This window comes from Chiloscyllium plagiosum, unplaced genomic scaffold, assembly GCF_037043375.1.
Source record: "Chiloscyllium plagiosum isolate Xiang-an unplaced genomic scaffold, Cpla_swu_hap1 HiC_scaffold_9, whole genome shotgun sequence".
NCBI classification, from domain to species: domain Eukaryota; kingdom Metazoa; phylum Chordata; class Chondrichthyes; order Orectolobiformes; family Hemiscylliidae; genus Chiloscyllium; species Chiloscyllium plagiosum.
This window is the reverse complement of record NW_028270147.1, coordinates 62805332-62826191: the sequence shown is the minus strand read 5'-3', so window position 1 is coordinate 62826191 and position 20860 is coordinate 62805332. Positions and strand designations below refer to the sequence as shown.

Sequence of the window (20860 nt, the reverse complement as noted above, 5' to 3'; positions counted from 1 at the left end):
TCCCTAGGGTGGGGGTTTCAAGACTAGGGGGCATATTTTTAAGGTGAGAGGAGAAAGATTTTAAAAGGGACAACTTTTTTACACAGAGAATAGTTTGGGTGTGGAATGAATTTCCAGAAGAAATGGTGGATGCGGGTGGAATTACAACATTTAAAGACATTCGGATAAGTATATGAATAGGAAAGGTTTGGCGGGATATGGGCCAAGTGCAGGCAGATGGGAATAGCTTAGTTTGGGAACATGGTCGGTATGGAATGGTTGGACTATGTGACTGTAAAACAGGAAACAAATACCGAGATGGTAGTAGTGGGGGAGAACTGCAAAAGGCTGTAAATGATACAGAAGGAATGCAATTATGACAGGAGGAATTTGCATGCTGGGGTTAACATTCAGATATAAAATATATACATATTGCATCTGGCTATTATAGACCAGCTCCTCAGTATTGTTACAGGCTTCACTATTGACATGCTGAAAGTGGGAATGGCGTGTTTTCAAGATTTTCATCTGGCAGCTCAATTCAGTAATATAAGGTGGAGATTTTGGGGAACAGGAAAAACAGTGTGACATAGTTGGTTCCTTGTATTAATACTGGCGTCTCTCAAGTTTACCTTTGCCCCTCAACAGCTGGAATTAAGTTAGAAGTTGAGAGTTTTCCTGTGACCCGTTTTGAAGACCACATTTCCACACTACCTTGCGGGAAGCCATTAACGTGAGTAGATCAATAGAACCCAGATGTCAGTAATCAACATTTGGATATTCTAGACCCACACAACTTGGTTCACCTCATAGAAATATAATAAAGTTAGTGAAATAAGAGTACTGGTGGATCGTATATTTTCTGGTAACCACTAAGAACCTCTGAATTTTAAATTCCCATTTTTGCAGGAAGCTTTTTGTCCTGATTTTCATCATTTTTGTCTTCTGCCTTTAAGCAAATGCATTGTGAACATTATTGGATTTATGTTTTATGCTAAAACAAAGGAACTGCTAACTCAGTGAGTAGCTGAGTGTAATTGAAGTACTTGCAAGATGTCAGCAAAGAAGAAAGAACTAAAGAAGATAACAAATAAGAATATAGCAATTATAAACGCACAGATTCAGCCTACTCAGCCATTTGATAAAATCACGGCTGATCTAATTTTGCCCTCAAAATCACATTCCTGCCTATCCGGATAATCTTTTACTCCCTTGTTAGTCAAGAATGTATTCCACCTCTGCTTTAAAAGTATGTAATGACCCTGTCTCCAGTGCTCTGTGGGAAAGTGAGTTATAGTGTTTCTGACACTGAGAGGAAAAAAAAGGTCTTCCTCTTCATCCTCTTGAATGGGACACCCCCCCATCTTTTTTTTTAATTAAACTGTGTCTCTTGAATCTAAACATTCCCACAAGAGAAAACATTCTCTCAGCTTCTACCTTGTCAAGTGCCTTCTGCATCATAGATGTTTCAGGTGAAACCATGTCTCATTCCTTTAAAATCCAAACCGTACACACCGAGCCTATCCAATGTTCCCTCATAAGGTAACTTCCCCATCGTAGGTATCAGTCAAGTGAATCTTCACCTTATTGTGCCCAATACATTTTAATTCTTTTTTTAAAATAAGTAGGTCAAACTGTACGCAATAATCTAGGTGTGGTCTCACCAGCATTCTACACATCTGTAGCAAGACAACCTTACAATCTATTTCCCTTGTAATAAATGACAAATTCCACTTGCCTTCCAAATCACGTATATACTAACATTTTGTATATCAGATTTCTCTCTGTCTCAGAGTTCTGCAATTTCAGTTTTGCAATAAATAACACACTGCTTTTTGTGCTTCCTACCAAAGTAGACAAGTTCACATTTTCTCAAATTTCCTCAGTCAATTTTTCGCCCACTCTCTTCACCTATCTATACGTTTACAGGCTCTTATGTCTTCTTCACCACTTGGTTTCTTACCTGTGTTTGTGTCATCAACTAATTTAGCAAGCATACATTCAGACTCTATCTGAGTCGCTTACGTCGAGGATAAACTATCGAGGTCCCACAGGGCATTGTGTCACATTACTCACCACATCCTGCAGGATCTGAAAACATTTCCTTTATGCCCTCCCATTTTGCCAGCCATCTTCGCTCCATGGTAGTATGTCACCCCATATATCATGAGCTCTTATTTTGTGCCATACCTTGTCAAATGCCTTCTGGAAATCCAAATACAGTGCAGTGCACCTGCAGGTGAGAAAGTAGGGAAAATAGAGTAGGATCAGCAGTGAGGAGATTCTTGATGTTAAGAGCAAGAAATTCCACTTTGTAATCGAGTGTTGAATGGCCAAGACCTGGATCTGGCTAAGAGGTCTAATTGCTTGTATTAGCATTCATTAAAATCTCATTAGCTCATCTTATCGCATTGATATGCACCAAATGCTCCTTTTCTTCTTTTATATTTTCATAATATCATGTTTTCTTTCTATCCCAGCACATTTCATTGTTGTTTGTATGTTAGCCTATCCTGTCCCTCAAGTACTTCTGATCCATACCAATTACCAGGAACACAGGGTGATGTTGTGCCATACTGGTCAGTTTGGCCAATTCTCTCACCCATTGGATAAAGGCAACAAGATGGCAATAATTCTTCATTCCAAAGTCAAAACTGTTACTTTACTTCTCTGACCCTCCAGCAGTTGGAAACATCTCTGGGCACAGTCTATGGGCATGCACCCTGTCTACAGACATTGGCATAGACCATATGCCAGCCTCATGTACCCTTATGGCACATTGTTAATCCACAAGCAAGACAGTATTCCACTTTAACGCTGCCTTTTGAATCCAGCTGGCACCTTTCATTAGAGTGCTGCTGCTGCTAGGCCATTTTGCACACCGGAACAAGCATCGATCGCATCAATTGGGCCAGGGTGCTTTTGAGGGCTCCTCACTTGCTGTCTTAGTGGGCACTCACATTTTGTCTATTTGAATGCCCTGACATTCCTCCTCCTCAGCCAGAGCTTAAAGGCTCACAGTACGTCTGTCTTGCCTTGCCTTTCAGCAAAGACACAAATTCAGGAAGCTTGTCCTGGTTGCCAGCAGTCATCAGTCAAGATGGTGGACATGTTGCTGCAGCACACCACGCTATGTCAGTCTCATATTACACTTGTGCCAGTAGCAAACACACTGTATGTGCATCATCCAAATGGCTATGTCTTCAAGTCTAAGGGCAGTAGTCCTCTATCAAGGTAAGGGAGATAATGTCATTTGGGGGATACTGGCACAGTAAATCAAAAGCACCTCTGCTATCAGTCCATGAGCTTGGGACACAGTCAGTTAAGGTGGCCAGGGTCATTGGGTTCATACCTCTATAATCTAGGCAGTAGGTCGTGTCCAACTGTCTGGCTCCAGTGCAACCAGTTCCAGGAAGTTACGGGAAGACCGAGGAATGACACAGATATCAGTGTGGGATCTGTTCACTCGTCACCATGAGGAACTGAATGTCAGGCACTCCACTGCCCATTGTGGCTCTCTCCACCTCTTCCCTGAAATGAGAGGAAGGGAGGGAATGACTGAGTTAGAAGGGGGTTAGTGCCAGTGGAGGTGAGGAAAAGATTTTCTGAGTCAGTGGGGTGGAAGCACAGAGGCCATGCAGGGTAAGTAGGGTGGGGGGATAGGATGGGTGGGAGCAAACAACAGTGAGAGGGGTAGACCATGAGCCTAGCTGGGCTATGGGCCTCGTAGCTGAGACAGGGAGTGTGAGGTAGCAGCGATAGTGTGTGAGAGGAAGCACAGATAGTGTATGAGAGGAAGCACAGATAGTGTGCGAGAGGTAGCAGAGATAGTGTGTGAGGTAGCAGAGATAGTGTGTGTGAGGTAGCAACGATAGTGTGCGAGACGTGGCAGAGATAGCGTGTGTGAGGTACCAGCAATAATGTGTGAGAGGTAGCAGCAATAGAGTGTGTGAGGTAGCAGAGATAGCATGTCTGAGGTGGCTGAGATAGCGTGTGTGAGGTGGCAGAGACAGCTTGTGTCAGGTAGTAGACATAGCGTGTGAGACGTAGCAGAGGTAGCATGTGTGTGAGGTAGCAGAGATAGCATGTGTGTCAGGTAGCAGAGATAGCATATGTTAGGTCATAGAGATAGCGTGTGTGAGGTAGTAGAGTTAGCGTGTGAGACGTAGCAGAGATAGCGTGTGTGAAGTAGCAGAGATAGCGTGTGTGAGGTAGTAGAGATAGCGTGTGTGAGGTAGCAGAGATAGCATGTGTGAGGTAGTAGAGATATCACGTGTGAGGTAGCAGAGATAGTGTGTGTGACTTAGTAGAGATAGTGCGTGTGAGGTAGCAGAGAGAGTGCGTGTGAGGTAGCAGAGAGAGCGCGTGTGAGGTAGCAGAGAGAGCGCGTGTGAGGTAGCAGAGAGAGCGCGTGTGAGGTAGCAGAGAGAGCGCGTGTGAGGTAGCAGAGAGAGCGCGTGTGAGGTAGCAGAGAGAGCGCGTGTGAGGTAGCAGAGATAGCGCGTGTGAGGTAGTAGAGATAGCGTGTGTGAGGTAGTAGAGATAGCGAGTGTGAGAGGTAGCAGAGATAGTGAGTGTGAGAGGTAGCAGAGATAGCGAGTGTGAGAGGTAGCAGAGATAGCGAGTGTGAGAGGTAGCAGAGATAGCGTGTGTGAGGTAGTAGAGATAGCGTGTGTGAGGCAGCAGAGATAGCGAGTGTGAGAGGTAGCAGAGATAGCGTGTGTGAGGTAGTAGAGTTAGCGTGTGAGACGTAGCAGAGATAGCGTGTGTGAAGTAGCAGAGATAGCGTGTGTGAGGTAGTAGAGATAGCGTGTGTGAGGTAGCAGAGATAGCATGTGTGAGGTAGTAGAGATATCACGTGTGAGGTAGCAGAGATAGTGTGTGTGACTTAGTAGAGATAGTGCGTGTGAGGTAGCAGAGAGAGCGCGTGTGAGGTAGCAGAGAGAGCGCGTGTGAGGTAGCAGAGAGAGCGCGTGTGAGGTAGCAGAGAGAGCGCGTGTGAGGTAGCAGAGATAGCGCGTGTGAGGTAGTAGAGATAGCGTGTGTGAGGTAGTAGAGATAGCGAGTGTGAGAGGTAGCAGAGATAGCGAGTGTGAGAGGTAGCAGAGATAGCGAGTGTGAGAGGTAGCAGAGATAGCGAGTGTGAGAGGTAGCAGAGATAGCGAGTGTGAGAGGTAGCAGAGATAGCGTGTGTGAGGTAATAGAGATAGCGTGTGTGAGGTAGTAGAGATAGCGTGTGTGAGGTAGTAGAGATAGCGTGTGTGAGGTAGCAGAGATAGCGTGTGTGTGAGGTAGCAGAGATAGCGTGTGTGTGAGGTAGCAGAGAGAGTCTGTGTGAGGTAGTAGAGATAGCGTGTATGAGGTATTTGAGATAGCGTGTGTGAGGCAGCAGAGATAGCGAGTGTGAGAGGTAGCAGAGATAGCGTGTGTGAGGTAGCAGAGGTAGCGTGTGTAAAGTAGCAGATATAGCCTGTGCGAGAGGTAGCAGAGATGGTGTGTGTGAGGTAGCAGAGATAACGTGTGTGAGGTAGCAGAGACAGCGTGTGTGAGGTAGCAGAGATAGTGTGTGTGAGGTAGCAGAGATAGTGTGTGTGAGGTAGCAGAGATAGTGTGTGAGGGAGTAGAGATAGCTTGTGTGAGGGAGTAGAGATAGTGTGAGGGAGTAGAGATAGTGTGAGGGAGTAGAGATAGTGTGAGGGAGTAGAGATAGCGTGTATGTGAGGTAATAGAGACAGCGTCTGTGAGGTAGGAGAGATAGCTTGTGTGAGGTAGGAGAGATAGCTTGTGTGAGGTAGCAGATATAGCCTGTGTGAGGTAGCAGATATAGCCTGTGTGAGGTAGCAGATATAGCTTGTGTGAGGTAGCAGATATAGCCTGCGTGAGCTAGCAGATGTAGCCTGCGTGAGGTAACAGATATAGCCTGCGTGAGGTAGCAGATATAGCCTGCGTGAGGTAACAGATATAGCCTGCGTGAGGTAGCAGATATAGCCTGCGTGAGGTAGCAGATATAGCCTGCGTGAGGTAACAGATATAGCCTGCGTGAGGTAGCAGATATAGCCTGCGTGAGGTAACAGATATAGCCTGCGTGAGGTAGCAGCGATAGCCTGTCTGACGTAGTAGAGATACTGTGTGTGTGTGAAGTAGCAGAAAGAGCGTTTGTGAGGTAGCAGAGATAGCGTGTGTGAGGTAGCAGAGATAGTGTGTGTGAGGTAGTAGAGATAGTGTGTGTGAAGTAACATAGATAGCATGTATGAGGTCGTAGAGATCGCGTGTGTGAGGTAGCAGAGATAGCATGTGTGTAAGGTAGCAGAAATAGTGTGTGTGACTTAGTAGAGATAGCACGTGTGAGGTCGTAGAGATCGAGTGTGTGAGGTAGCAGAGATAGCATGTGTGAAAGGTAGCAGAGATAGTGTGTGTGACATAGTAGAGATAGCATGTGTGAGGTAGCAGAGATAGCATGAGTGAGGTAGCAGAGATAGCATGAGTGAGGTAGCAGAGATAGCGTGTGTGAGGTAGTAGAGATAGCGTGTGTGAGGTAGTAGAGATAGCGTGTGTGAGGTAGTAGAGATAGCGTGTGTGAGGTAGTAGACATAGCGTGTGTGAGGTAGTAGAGATAGCGTGTGTGAGGTAGCAGAGATAGTGTTTGTGAAGTAGCACACATAGCGTGTGTGAGGTAGCAGAGATAGTGTGTGGGACTTAGTAGAGATAACGTGTATGACGTAGTAGTGATAGCGTGTGTGAGGGAGTAGAGATAGCGTGTGTGAGGTAGTAGAGATAGCGTGTGTGAGGTAGTAGAGATACGGATGTGAGGTAGCAGAGATAGCGTGTGTGAGGTAGCAGAGATAGCGTGTGTGAGGTAGCAGAGATAGTGTGTGTGAGGTAGCAGAGATAGCTTGTGTGAGGTAGGAGAGATAGCTTGTGTGAGGTAGGAGAGATAGCTTGTGTGAGGTAGGAGAGATAGCTTGTGTGAGGTAGGAGAGATAGCTTGTGTGAGGTAGGAGAGATAGCTTGTGTGAGGGAGTAGAGATAGCTTGTGTGAGGGAGTAGAGATAGCGTGTGTGAGGTAGCAGAGGTAGCGTGTGTGGGAGGAAGTAAATATAGTGTGTGTGAGGTAGTAGAGATAGCGTGTGAGGTAGTAGAGATAGCGTGTGTGAGGTAGCAGAGATAGCGTGTGTGAGGTAGCAGAGATAGTGCGTGTGAGGTCGTAGATATAGCATGTGTGAGGTAGCAGAGGTAGCGTGTGTGGGAGGAAGTAAATATAGTGTGTGTGAGGTAGTAGAGATAGCGTGTGTGGTAGCAGAGATAGCGTGTGTGAGGTAGTAGAGATAGCACTGTGAGGTAGCAGAGATAGCGTGCGTGAGAGGTAGCAGACATAGCGTGTGTGAGGTAGCAGAGATAGCGTGTATGAGGTAGCAGAGATAGCGTGTGTGAGGTAGCAGAGATAGAGTGTGTGAGGTAGTAGAGATAGCGTGTTTGTGAGGTGGCAGATATAGCGTGTGAGGTAGCAGAGATACCGTGTGATAGGTAGCAGAGATAGCGTGTGTGAGGTAGCAGAGATAGTGCGTGTGAGGTCGTAGATATAGCATGTGTGAGGTAGCAGAGATAGCGTGTGTGAGGTAGTAGAGATAGCACTGTGAGGTAGCAGAGATAGCGTGCGTGAGAGGTAGCAGACATAGCGTGTGTGAGGTAGCAGAGATAGCGTGTATGAGGTAGCAGAGATAGCGTGTGTGAGGTAGCAGAGATAGCGTGTGTGAGGTAGTAGAGATAGCGTGTTTGTGAGGTGGCAGAGATAGCGTGCGTGAGGTAGCAGAGGTAGCGTGTGAGGTAGCAGAGATACCGTGTGATAGGTAGCAGAGATAGCGTGTGTGAGGTAGCAGAGATAGTGCGTGTGAGGTCGTAGATATAGCATGTGTGAGGTAGCAGAGATAGCGTGTGTGAGGTAGTAGAGATAGCACTGTGAGGTAGCAGAGATAGTGTGCGCGAGAGGTAGCAGAGATAGTATGTGAGAGGTAGCAGAGATAGTGTGTGAGCGGTAGCAGAGATAGTGTGCGTGAGAGGTAGCAGAGATAGTATGTGAGAGGTAGCAGAGATAGTATGTGAGAGGTAGCAGAGATAGTATGTGAGAGGTAGCAGAGATAGTGTGTGAGCGGTAGCAGAGATAGCGTGTATGAGGTAGCAGAGATAGCGTGTGTGAGGTAGCAGAGATAGCGTGTGTGAGGGAGCAGAGATAGCTTGTGTGAGGGAGCAGAGATAGCTTGTGTGAGGGAGTAGAGATAGCTTGTGTGAGGGAGCAGAGATAGCTTGTGTGAGGGAGTAGAGATAGCTTGTGTGAGGGAGTAGAGATAGTTTGTGTGAGGGAGTAGAGATAGCTTGTGTGAGGGAGTAGAGATAGCTTGTGTGAGGGAGTAGAGATAGCTTGTGTGAGGTAGCAGAGGTAGCGTGTGTGGGAGGAAGTAAATATAGTGTGTGTGAGGTAGTAGAGATAGCGTGTGAGGTAGTAGAGATAGCGTGTGAGGTAGTAGAGATAGCGTGTGAGGTAGTAGAGATAGCGTGTGTGGTAGCAGAGATAGCGTGTGTGAGGTAGCAGAGATAGCGTGTGTGAGGTAGTAGAGATAGCACTGTGAGGTAGCAGAGATGGCGTGCGTGAGAGGTAGCAGACATAGCGTGTGTGAGGTAGCAGAGATAGCGTGTATGAGGTAGCAGAGATAGCGTGTGTGAGGTAGCAGAGATAGCGTGTGTGAGGTAGTAGAGATAGCGTGTTTGTGAGGTGGCAGAGATAGCGTGCGTGAGGTAGCAGAGGTAGCGTGTGAGGTAGCAGAGATACCGTGTGATAGGTAGCAGAGATAGCGTGTGTGAGGTAGCAGAGATAGTGCGTGTGAGGTCGTAGATATAGCATGTGTGAGGTAGCAGAGATAGCGTGTGTGAGGTAGTAGAGATAGCACTGTGAGGTAGCAGAGATAGTGTGCGTGAGAGGTAGCAGAGATAGTATGTGAGAGGTAGCAGAGATAGTGTGTGAGCGGTAGCAGAGATAGTGTGCGTGAGAGGTAGCAGAGATAGTATGTGAGAGGTAGCAGAGATAGTATGTGAGAGGTAGCAGAGATAGTATGTGAGAGGTAGCAGAGATAGTGTGTGAGCGGTAGCAGAGATAGCGTGTATGAGGTAGCAGAGATAGCGTGTGTGAGGTAGCAGAGATAGCGTGTGTGAGGGAGCAGAGATAGCTTGTGTGAGGGAGCAGAGATAGCTTGTGTGAGGGAGTAGAGATAGCTTGTGTGAGGGAGCAGAGATAGCTTGTGTGAGGGAGCAGAGATAGCTTGTGTGAGGGAGTAGAGATAGCTTGTGTGAGGGAGTAGAGATAGCTTGTGTGAGGGAGTAGAGATAGCTTGTGTGAGGGAGTAGAGATAACTTGTGTGAGGGAGTAGAGATAGCGTGTGTGAGGTAGCAGAGGTAGCGTGTGTGGGAGGAAGTAAATATAGTGTGTGTGAGGTAGTAGAGATAGCGTGTGAGGTAGTAGAGATAGCGTGTGAGGTAGTAGAGATAGCGTGTGTGGTAGCAGAGATAGCGTGTGTGAGGTAGCAGAGATAGCGTGTGTGAGGTAGCAGAGATAGCGTGTGTGAGGTAGTAGAGATAGCATGTGTGAGGTAGTAGAGATAGCATGTGTGAGAGGTAGCAGAGAGAGTGTGTGAGGTAGTAGAGACAGCGTGTGTGAGGTAGCAGAGATAGCGTGTGTGAGGTAGCAGAGATAGCGTGTGTGAGAGGTAGCAGAGATAGCGTGTGTGAGAGGTAGCAGAGATAGTGTGTGTGAGGTAGTAGAGATAGTGTGTGTGAGGTAGTAGAGATAGCGTGTGTGAGGTAGCAGAGATAGCATGTGTGAGGTAGGAGAGATAGTGTGTGTGTGAGGTAGTAGAGATAGCGTGTGTGAGGTAGTGGAGAGAGCGTATGTGAGGTAGCGGAGATAGCTTGTCTGAGAGGTAGCAGAGATAGCGTGTTTTCGAGGTAGCAGACACTGTGTGTGTGAGGTAGCAGAGATAGGGTGTGTGTGAGGTAGCAGAGATAGTGTGTGTGATGTAGCAGACACTGTGTGTGTGAGGTAGCAGAGATAGTGTGTGTGAGGTAGCAGAGATAGTGTGTGTGAGGTAGCAGAGATAGCGTGTGTGAGGTAGCAGAGATTGCGTGTGTGAGGTAGCAGAGATAGCATGTGTGAGGTAGTAGAGATAGCATGTGTGAGGTAGCAGAGATCGTGTTTGTGTGAGGTAGTAGAGATAGCATGTGTGAGGTAGCAGTGATAGTGTGTGTGAGGTAGCAGACATAGTGTGTGTGAGGTAGTAGAGATAGCGTGTGTGAGGTAGCAGTGATAGTGTGTGTGAGGTAGCAGACATAGTGTGTGTGAGGTAGCAGAGATAGCGTGTGAAGTAGCAGAGATAGCTTGTGTGAGAGGTACCAGAGATCGTGTTTGTGTGAGGTAGCAGAGATAGCGTGTGTGAGGTATCAGAGATAGCATGTGTGAGGTAGCAAAGATAGTGTGTGTGAGGTAGCAGAGATAGTGTGTGAGAGGTAGCAGAGATGGTGTGTGAGTGGTCGCAGAGATGGTGTGTGAGTGGTCGCAGAGATGGTGTGTGAGTGGTCGCAGAGATGGTGTGTGAGTGGTCGCAGAGATGGTGTGTGAGTGGTCGCAGAGATGGTGTGTGAGTGGTCGCAGAGATGGTGTGTGAGTGGTAGCAGAGATAGTGTGTGTGTGAGGTAGCAGAGATAGTGTGTGAGAGGTTGCAGAGATAGTGTGTGTGAGGTAGCAGAGAGAATATGGTGATACTTACCCTCGTGGAGCCGAGATGGTCATTGACCTTTTTTCTGCATTGTTGGGCATTCCTCCAAACTGTGTGTACTGCCCTGATCCGGATGGCAAGCACAGACCCAGCCGGAGAGTCTGTGTTACAGTGTCCTCTGGGGGAAACGGACAGTCCGTCCTCTGCACCAACTCATCCACAAAGACCTCGAGGTTCCTTTCAGCACAGTTTCCCTCCATTGAATATGTCTACAGCAACTCACATGAACAGTGTGGGGCAACTGCAGGCCTGCTTGTGCTTGACCTGGTTCACAATGGGGAATGTTGCCGTCTGTGCCGAGAGACATGGCATAAGGATATGGTACATAGTTAATGAGGTGAGTTTAGTAGAGTGAGAAACCTCATGGGGCCTCACATAGAGAAACCCTCCATGAAATTTGACAATATTGACCCTTGAACTACTTCAGATCAAATTCAGCCCAATTTCTATTAAGGCACAAAAAACAAAATGAACAAAGTGAAGGATTATGTATTCAAGAGAGAGATAAAAAGGGACCAGAAGAATTATAGGAAAAAAAGTTTCCATTCTCCAACAATAATTCAAATCTGAGATAAAGAGATGCATATTAATATAAGTTAATTTTCAGTGCCAGAGTGGTGGTTTAGGGAAGATTTAGACATACCATTATAAATGTTTTCCAGTGAAGAAGGCCATATTTTCAGTTGTATCTGGTGGGTATTTTATCATGTAAGTATCAACATCTCATGTTCATGTCAACCTTATGTCCCTCAGCAAGTTGTGAAGTGGCAAATTTACATTTCAACAATAGCAAGCTCTGTAAACCTACAGTATTTCTACAGAGAAAAATGATCCATTTTTAATCTAATATTCATCTACTCCCCTTTTTGAAGGATGGGTACAATTATTTGGAAATTTACTCACTTGAATGTCAGGAAAACTGACTAAATCATGACTGGTATTTATTGAAATTTTGTTTGTTTTCAGTATCAATTCCACAATAATCTTTTCAGTACTGCACACCTGTGAGATCTGAACATATGATTTAATTTTTCAAAAACTCCTGAAGATTATCTCCATATGTTTGTTATAAGTAATGCTCAATGGCTTTTCCTTAAATATCTCAAATTTTAACATACCCTGAGGTTAAACAGGGGCCTTCAGACTCCTGTATTCTCCTGTCTAAATTGTTGCTTGGGGATAGTTGTGATTTGCAGGAAAGAGAATAATCATTGAAATGTGTGTTGACCCTTTGAGCTCCATCATTTCAGTGATGTAGCACTCATTCAACACCTGAGGGACATGGAACCTTTCTTATGGTTTAATACTACATTAAGTGGAAAAGTCTATCTTTTTTCAAAAGAAGATGAATTTTTTTTAAAAATTTCCCGTGGGCAAATTTATGGTTTTGTGATTGTTGCTTATCCCAACGAAGGAGCCATTTCCTCTCCTTTTGTAAATCCTGCCCTAAACAAGCCATCAAAAAGCTACAAGAGAACTATCTGCACTAATCCTTCTGATTTCCATTTCCTTCCTCTTATTGAGGCTTTGCCAGACTACCATCTGAAATTGAGAAGCCAGTTGGGTGCCGGATCACTTGCCTAACAACGTATTACTATAAGATTTAGTTAATCCATGTTGGTAAAGCAACAATTGAAAACAATTTCGTTCATGCTCTGCATTTTCTGTTTTTAGTTAAAAATCTTAATAAAAGCTCCTCTGCATGATTAGAATATACTTTGGAGCTTATACATACACAACAGGAAGTTCAAACCACGTTTGTTACAATTTTACGTGATCTCAGACTTGGTAGAGGTAAATTGTTCTTTGTCCAAAATATTCTCTCATATTCCATCTTTTTCTGCAAAGTTCAAAGTTCTCTGTATTTATTAGCTCTGCCAATCTCCTGTGTCTCTGCAACTCAATTTGAATATTTTGATTCTCACTTTCAGATCTTTGCATCATCATCTTTTCCGGATCTTTCCACTACTCTGCTCTGACTGTCCCTCTGTTTCTTTGCTACAAGGCTAGTCATTCATTGACTATCTATATCCTGTGGAATTCCATCCCAAAGTACTGCTATGTTCCCTTCCTTGAATTGAAATTCAATAGAAGTCTAGAATTAGAAGTCGAGTGGTGGTCATGAAACTTTCTGGGTCGCTAATGCTCTCTAGGGAGATAAAACTGCCATCCTGACTTGATCTGTCTGGGATGTGACCCCCGACCCAGAATGTGGCCTTAATTGCCCACTGAAATGGCCCAGTAAGGCACTCACTTGGATCAACTGTGAAAATGTCTCAAGAGAAGGATGGTCAACTTGGCATTGACCTCGGCAATGAAAACTCAGCCCTGTCAACCCTACAACATACTACCCTTTACTGGCATTTTGAGGGCTAGTACCAAAATTGGGAGATTGTCTCACAGACTAGTCAAGCAAAGGCCTGATATAGTCACACTCACAGAATGATAGCGTAACCACGTTAGTGAGAGAAGTCCGATGAGGCTTGTATTAACCTCTAGAGCAATTTACTGCACTTTTTATCTAAGTTCCAGGCCTCGAGGTGAGATTCTCATGAGGGAACACTGAGTTGCCTATTAAGATCTCATCTCATTAATATGCAGTTTGCTATGCTATCACCAGTCGCTAGCAAACTGGATGCCCAGAATTATCGATGTAGAGGGTGGAGTGGGTACCTGACAACTTCAGCTGACTACTTCCTCTAAACGACCTCAATCTCGGGCCACATTCCATAGGCACTGGCCACATGCACCATATATCTGTGGACATCGGCAACCTACATGTGCCCGCCTTGAAGAACCCCTCTTGGTACATCTCCAATCCATTCACAGTATGTTTCTGCACTTTGATACTGCACTGACACCAGCAGCACTGATGCAGCAAGGACACTTTGTGTTCAAAGGTATGCACCCACTCATGGACCGGACCAGGCTACTTCTCCAGGCAGGGGGCTAACACCTTTAACATCTCAACATCTTATCTGCGCTGGCACCAATTGTTACAGTTAACCTGAAAATGTAACTTTTAAAAAAGGTTTTGTGATTTACATATGAAAGAAGTGAAACTATCATGGCCATTCTAATAGATGAGAGATTTAACAAACAATCAAGGTATTTTTCAATGTATAATTTCAGTTACATCACACTGTAAACTTTTGCTATAAATTCTGTGTCTTACAATTGTGTAATCCACAACCACCTGATGAAGGAGCAGCGCTCCGAAAGCTAGTGCTTCCAATTAAACCTGTTGGACCATAACCTGGTGTTGTGTGATTTGTAACTTGGTACACCCCAGTCCAACACCGGAATCTCCAAATCATCTCTGTAAACTGCTTGCATCCCACTAGCAATCTGCCTTTCTGCCTATTTTTGTGTTGGCTGCAACTTTGACGACAGTACATTTGCTTCCTTCCTCCAATCATAATGAAGTTGCAGATCTAGCACTGATCCCCGTGGAACTCCACTGATTACAGTTGCCGAAAAAGAGCCCCTTATCTCCATTTGCTGTTTGCTGCCAATGAGCGAATTCTCTACCCATACCAATATACTACTCCAATACTTTGGGCTCTTATCTTATGCTAGGAAAAAGTGATGACTGCAGATGCTGGAGATTAGAGTCGAGAGTGTGGTGCTGGAAAAGCACAGCATGTCAGGCAGCATCCAAAGAGCGGGAGAATCAATGTTTTGGGCATAGGAATGAGGAATTAATCAGGAATGAGGCTTATGGACCGGGAGGGACTGAGGGATAAATGGAAGTGGGGTGGGGTTGGGGGGAAGGTAGCTGAGAATGGAATAGGTAGATGAAGGTGAGGGAGAAGGTGATAGGTCGGAGAGGAGGGTGGAGCGGATAGATGGGACAGGTCAAGAGGATGGTGCCAAGTTGGACACTTGGGACTGTGATAATGTGGGGGGGAAGGGAAATGAAGAAACTATTGAAATCCACATGGATCTCGTGTGGTTTCAGAGTCCCAGGTTTCAGAGGCGTTCTTCCTCCAGGTGTCAGATGGCGAGAATCCCAGATCACCTTCTTCTTCAAAGATTACAATTTCCCCTTCCACCTAGTCGATGATGCCCTCCAGCATATCTCCTTCTCTTCCCACAGCTACGCCCTTGAACCCAACCCCTCCCAACACTACAAAGACAGAACCCCTCAGTCCTCACCTTCCACCCCACCAACTTCCGTATACACCGCATCATCCTCTGCCACTTCTGTCACCTACAAACGGACCCCACCAAAGATATATTTACCTCCCCATTCCTACCAGCATTCCGTTCCCTCCACGACTCCCTCATCAGATCCACGCCACCCCCTACCAGCCCAAAACCCACTCCTGGCACCTTCCCCTGCCACCCCAGGAAGTGCAAAACCTGTGCCCACACCTTCCCCCTCTCCTCCGTCCAAGACCCACAAGCATCCTTCCCCATCTAACAGAATTTTACCCATATCTCCACCAATATCATTTACTGTATCCGTTGCACCCGAAGTGGAATGCCACCTTGCAGACCATTTCAGAGAACATCCCTGGGGCACCCATACCAACCAACCCCACCATCCCGTGGCTGAACACTTGAACTCCCCCTCCCACTCTGCCAAAGACATGCAGGTCCTGGGCCTCCTCCATCGCCAAACCCTTACCATCCGATGCCTTTTATTTCACCTTGGGACCCTACAACAACACGGGATGAATGTGGATTTCAACAGTTTCCTCATTTCCCCTCCTCCCACATTATCCCAGTCCCAAGCCTCCAACACGGCACCACCCTCTTGACAATAGACAATAGGTGCAGGAGTAGGCCATTCTGCCCTTTGAGCCTGCACCACATTCAATATGATCATGGCTGATCATCCTTAATCAGTATCCTATTCCTGCCTTATCTCCATAACCCTTGATTCCACTATCCTTGAGAGCTCTATCCAACTCTTTCTTAAATGAATCCAGAGACTGGGCCTCCACTGCCCTCTGGAGCAGAGCATTCCACACAGCCACCACTTTCTGGGTGAAGAAGTTTCTCCTCATCTCTGTCCTAAATGGTCTACCCCGTATTTTTAAGCTGTGTCCTCTGGTTCGGCACTCACCCATCAGTGGAAACATATTTCCTGCCTCCAGAGTGTCCAATCCTTTAATAATCTTATATATCTCAATCAGATCCCCTCTCAGTCTTCTAAACTCAAGGGTATACAAGCCCAGTCGCTCCAGTCTTTCAGCATAAGGTAGTCCCGCCATTCCAGGAATTGACCTCGTGAACCTACGCTGCACTCCCTCAATAGCCAGAATGTTGTTCCTCAAATTTGGAGACCAGAACTGCACACAATATTCCAGGTGTGGTCTCACCAGGGTCCTGTACAGCTGCAGAAGAACCTCTTTGCTTCTATACTCAATCCCTCTTGTTATGAAGGCCAGCATGGTATTAGCCTTCTTCACTACCTGCTGTACCTGCATGCTTACCTTCATTGACTGGTGTACAAGAACACCCAGATCTCTTTGTACTGCTCCTTTACCTAAATTGATTCCATTTAGGTAGTAATCTGCCTGTCCATTACCTTTCCCATCTATCCGCTCTACCCTCCTCTTCAACTTATCACCTTCTCCCCCACCTTTACCTACGTATCACACTCTCAGCTACCTTACCCTCCACCCCACCCCCTCCCATTTATCTCTTAGCCCTCTGGTCCACAAGCCTCATTCCTGATGAAGGGCTTATGCCCAGAAAGTTGATTCTTCTACTCTTCAGATGCTGCCTGACCTGCTGTGCTTTTCCAGCACCATACTCTCGACTCTTATGCTGAGTGGATGATCCATCTGGACTGCTGCAGTGGTTCCCGACATCACAGATGCTAGTCTCAAGCTAATTCGATTCACTCTTCATGATTCCAAGAAATGGTTGCAAACACTGGATACAGCAAAGGCTATCAGTCCTGACAGCTTTTGGCAATAATGCTGAAGGCATGATCAACTTGCCACACCACTAGTTAAGCTATTCCAGTTCAGGTACAAGACTGTCTTTTACCTGACAATGTGGACAATTGCCCAGGTACATCCTATATATAAAAAGCAGGACAAATCCAACTACTGTCCTATCATTCTACTCTCAATCAGCAGCAAAATAATGGAAGGTTTCATCAGCAGTAGTATCACACATCACACAAGTTCCAGGCAATCATCATCTGAAACAAGAAAGAATTTAACTATCACCTCTCAACTCTAAATGGTACTACCAGCACTAAATCCCCCACTACCAACATCCTAGTGTTTATTAGAAACCATGATTGGTCACATAAATATTGTGACTACAGGAGCTAAAGCTCCAAACACCTGTCTACCATCTGCAATGTACAAGTCAGGAGTGGGATGAAATGCTTGCCATTTGCCTGGATGAGTGCAACTCCAGCAACACTCGAGAAGGTTGGCATAATCCAGGATAAAGCAGCCCTCTTAATTCGCACCAAATCCACAAACATTCATATCCTCCACCAACAACATTCAGTAACAGCAGTGTGTACCATCTACAAGATGCACTGCAGAAATTCACCAACGCTTTAACACAACAAACCCGTGACCACCATCATCTTAAAAGATGAGGGCAGCAGATTCATGGGAATATCACAACATCCAAGCCATTCACCATACTGACTCAGATATTTATACTCCAAAATATAACTTTATTTAAACAGAACTCAAGTTCACACTTTTCATTTAGCCACATTTCATAAAATTCATACCCACTAAATACTGGCTCCCCATATTTATACATCCAATTCCAACCCAATTAATTATTAGTTAATATAGTTATCACCTGTTCCCTCATTTCAGTAAAAGTCTCTAGCATGGCTTCAGACCATATTAGGTGATATGATTGGGAACATATTACAGTTACTTCAGTGACACTGTCTAAATCCTGGAGCTTCCTCCCTGATGACATTGTGGATGTAGCTACTGCGATGCATGAAATGGACTGCAGTGATTCAAGAAAGCAACTCCCTACAACTTTCTCCATGGCAGTTAGACATGGACGATAAATGCTGGAGCAGCCAGTGATACCCACATCCCATGATGAAATTTTGAAAAAAAAGTGCCTTGAAGTCCTCCTCTTTAAGACAGTAAGACTGTAAGAAATAGGAACAGGACTAGGCCACACAGCCCCTCGAGCCTGCTCCGCCATTCAATAGGATCATGGCTGATCTGACATTCCTCATATCCACTTTCTGCCTATTCATCATTACACTTCATTCCCCTGTTGATCAAGAATTTATCTATGAGTTATCTTTAACTGTGTCTTCGCATCTTCTTCCGCACAGCAACTCCTCCAGTCCCACTTGTTCACTTGCCGTTCACTTGTCAAGAACCGTACTTGAAAAATGCCTATTTGGCTAGGTTACTGATATGCTATTGGTGAATATGTGATCAATGTATTTGAAGCAATCTGTTCAGAAGAGAAGGGGCAAACATAGAAGGTTTACTGAAAACAAGATATTTGTGTCGTTCTGTCTTTCCGTGTTTGTCAGATTCCAGTTTTTTCATAATTAATTCTTTTGTATCTTCCTCTTTATAACATGAGGATTTCTGTGAGCATTGGTTACGTTTTGATCATTACGTAAAAGAGATGCCAAGCTAGAGTTTTTGGTTCTACATGTATCATTTAAACAGCATTTAACTGGGTAAACTCTTTACTCAATTAACTTAAATAATTATGCTGTCTTTTAGAATAAAAAGGATTGCTTTTGATGACTATCATAAGACCTGGTGCGAAATCGCCACGACAAAAGCAACTGAGAGCCACAAAGATCCAAGTACGGTAATATACCAATTCAGGTGCTTCTTACTACTTGCTCTAAAAATAATATGACAGATTTGGATGATACACTGGGTTAGGATGCTTACTTTATACATTCAGGGCCTGCATTTCAAATCAGCCTAGACTACTACTTATAAGGGTTCAAATTTAGTGAGTTTCTTTTCTTAATTTTCTCATGGGATGTGGGCCTCATTAACAAGCATTTGTTGCTTATCCCTCATTTCCCTTATGCTGAGTGACCTGTTGGGCCTTTGAAGAGGGCAGTTAAGAGCCAAGCACATTGGAGTCACATATAGGCCAGTCCAGGTAAGGATGGCCAGTTTTCTTCCCGAAAACATAAGTGAAACAGATGGACTTTTACAGCAATTCCACAGTAGTTTCATGGTCACTACAATTGAAACTGGCTTTATTTTCCAAACTTATTCATTGTACTTCACTTCTATCAGTTGCTGTGGTGGGATGTGAACCTTTATCGTCAGAGCATTGGCCTGGCCCTCTGCAGTCCTCATCATTACCATTAATACAGCATTACCATTATGCCACTCTGTTGTCCATTTTGGACAAGTTCAACAAAGTTTCCATTAAATGTTAACATGCAATGCAAAATTGAAATCTAGTTAAGTTCTGAAAGGGCAATTTGGAATGAGCTATGTATGAAGTATAAAACAATGTACATTTAATTTAGTATGGTCTACAGTTACAATCTATAGCAATGACTTGGATGAAGAGATTAGATTAGATTACTTACAGTGTGGAAACAGGCCCTTCGGCCCAACAAGTCCACACCGACCCACCGAAGCGCAACCCACACATTCCCCTACATTTACCCCCCTACCTAACACTACAGGCAATTTAGCATGGCCAATTCACCTGACCTGCACATCTTTGGACTGTGGGAGGAAACTGGAGCACCCGGAGGAAACCCACGCAGACACAGGGAGAATGTGCAAACTCCACACAGTCAGTCGCCTAAGTTGGGAATTGAACCCGGGTCTCTGGCGCTGTGAGGCAGCAGTGCTAACCACTGTGCCACCGCGCCGCCCACGGTGCTTGATTTGCTGATAACACAAAGATTGATAGGAGAGTAAGTTATCGTGGGAACACAAGGACCCTACAAAAGGATGTCGGTTAAGTGATTGGGCACAAATTCAATAGATGTCGTATCAGGTGGGAAGTTGTGAACTTATCCATTTTGGCAGGCAGAATCGAAGAGCAGTTTATTTTTAAATGTGAGAGATTACAAAATGTTGCAGTACAGTGTACTGTACATGACTCTCAAAAATGTTAGTGTGCAGATGTAAGTTAGGAAGGCAAGTGGAATACTGTTATTTATTGAAAGGGCAAGTTTTACTAAAGTTGTAGAGGCTATTAGTGAGACCACATCCAGAGTATTTTACAGTTTAGGTTACTTTATAAGGAAGGATTGGACAGATTGCTTCTGTATCCTTTGGAGATTTACAAGAATGAGAAGTGATCTTAATGAAGCATGTGAGATCCTGAGAAGATTTGAGAGGATGGATGTTGAGAGGAGAGTTCCCCTTGTTGGAGAGTTTAGGAACTACACAGTTTAAAAATAAGGGATCTCCCATTTAAGATTAGGAAAATTCTTTTTATCTGGATGCATTGCTAGTCTGTGGAATTATCTTGCTAGAAAGCAGAGCAGAGCAGTGTCATTGAATACTTTTTAAAGCTGAGTTGGTAGATTCTTAATATGGGAGTCAAAGAGTATAAGCATTGATAGAAAATTAGAGTTAAGGCCATAGTTAAATCAGCTGTGAAGTAAGCTCAAGAGACAATGAATGGTTTACTCTTCCTAATTCCTATTCACTGCTTGCAAAATGGTCTACTCTGTACGGATCAAAGATTTTGAATGCAAGTTGAGTGATTGCTTCGCAAATGCCTTCATTGAGTCCGCAAGCATTCCCTAAGTGTCCAGTCACCTGCTATATTACTTCTCCACTTTTGCAATCCTACCAACATCACATCCGCAGTCTTCTGCAGTTTGCCAATGAAAATCAAAGTAAGCTCAAGGAACATCTTTCTATGAGGCACTTTTGCACCCTTCAGAGCTCAATATTAAGTTAATTTTCAGACCATAATTTCAGCGATTCTTCTGACAGACCTTGACCACCAGACCGTATTCCCACCCCCCCACCACCTCACCAATTTCACTTGCTTAAAGCCAGTTCATTTGTCAGAATTTGTAACAATCTAGTTGAAAGTTAACCAAAACTTTTAGCTGCTTTTCTTTCCACAGATGCAAGCTGACC

The 20860-nt window shown here is 44.8% G+C and overlaps 1 protein-coding gene across 2 annotated transcripts in view; it reads left to right on the top strand.

Annotated features, from left to right (window-relative positions):
* LOC122554781 (ubiquitin-conjugating enzyme E2 U-like) overlaps positions 1 to 20860 on the top strand; it is a 72626-nt gene that overhangs the window by 36275 nt on the left and 15491 nt on the right. For both annotated transcript variants that reach the window (XM_043700154.2, XM_043700153.2), the window contains exons 7-8: positions 628 to 712; positions 18500 to 18585. In XM_043700154.2, coding sequence (XP_043556089.2) covers positions 628 to 712; positions 18500 to 18585 — 171 coding nt within the window. The remainder of the gene's footprint in view (positions 1 to 627; positions 713 to 18499; positions 18586 to 20860) is intronic.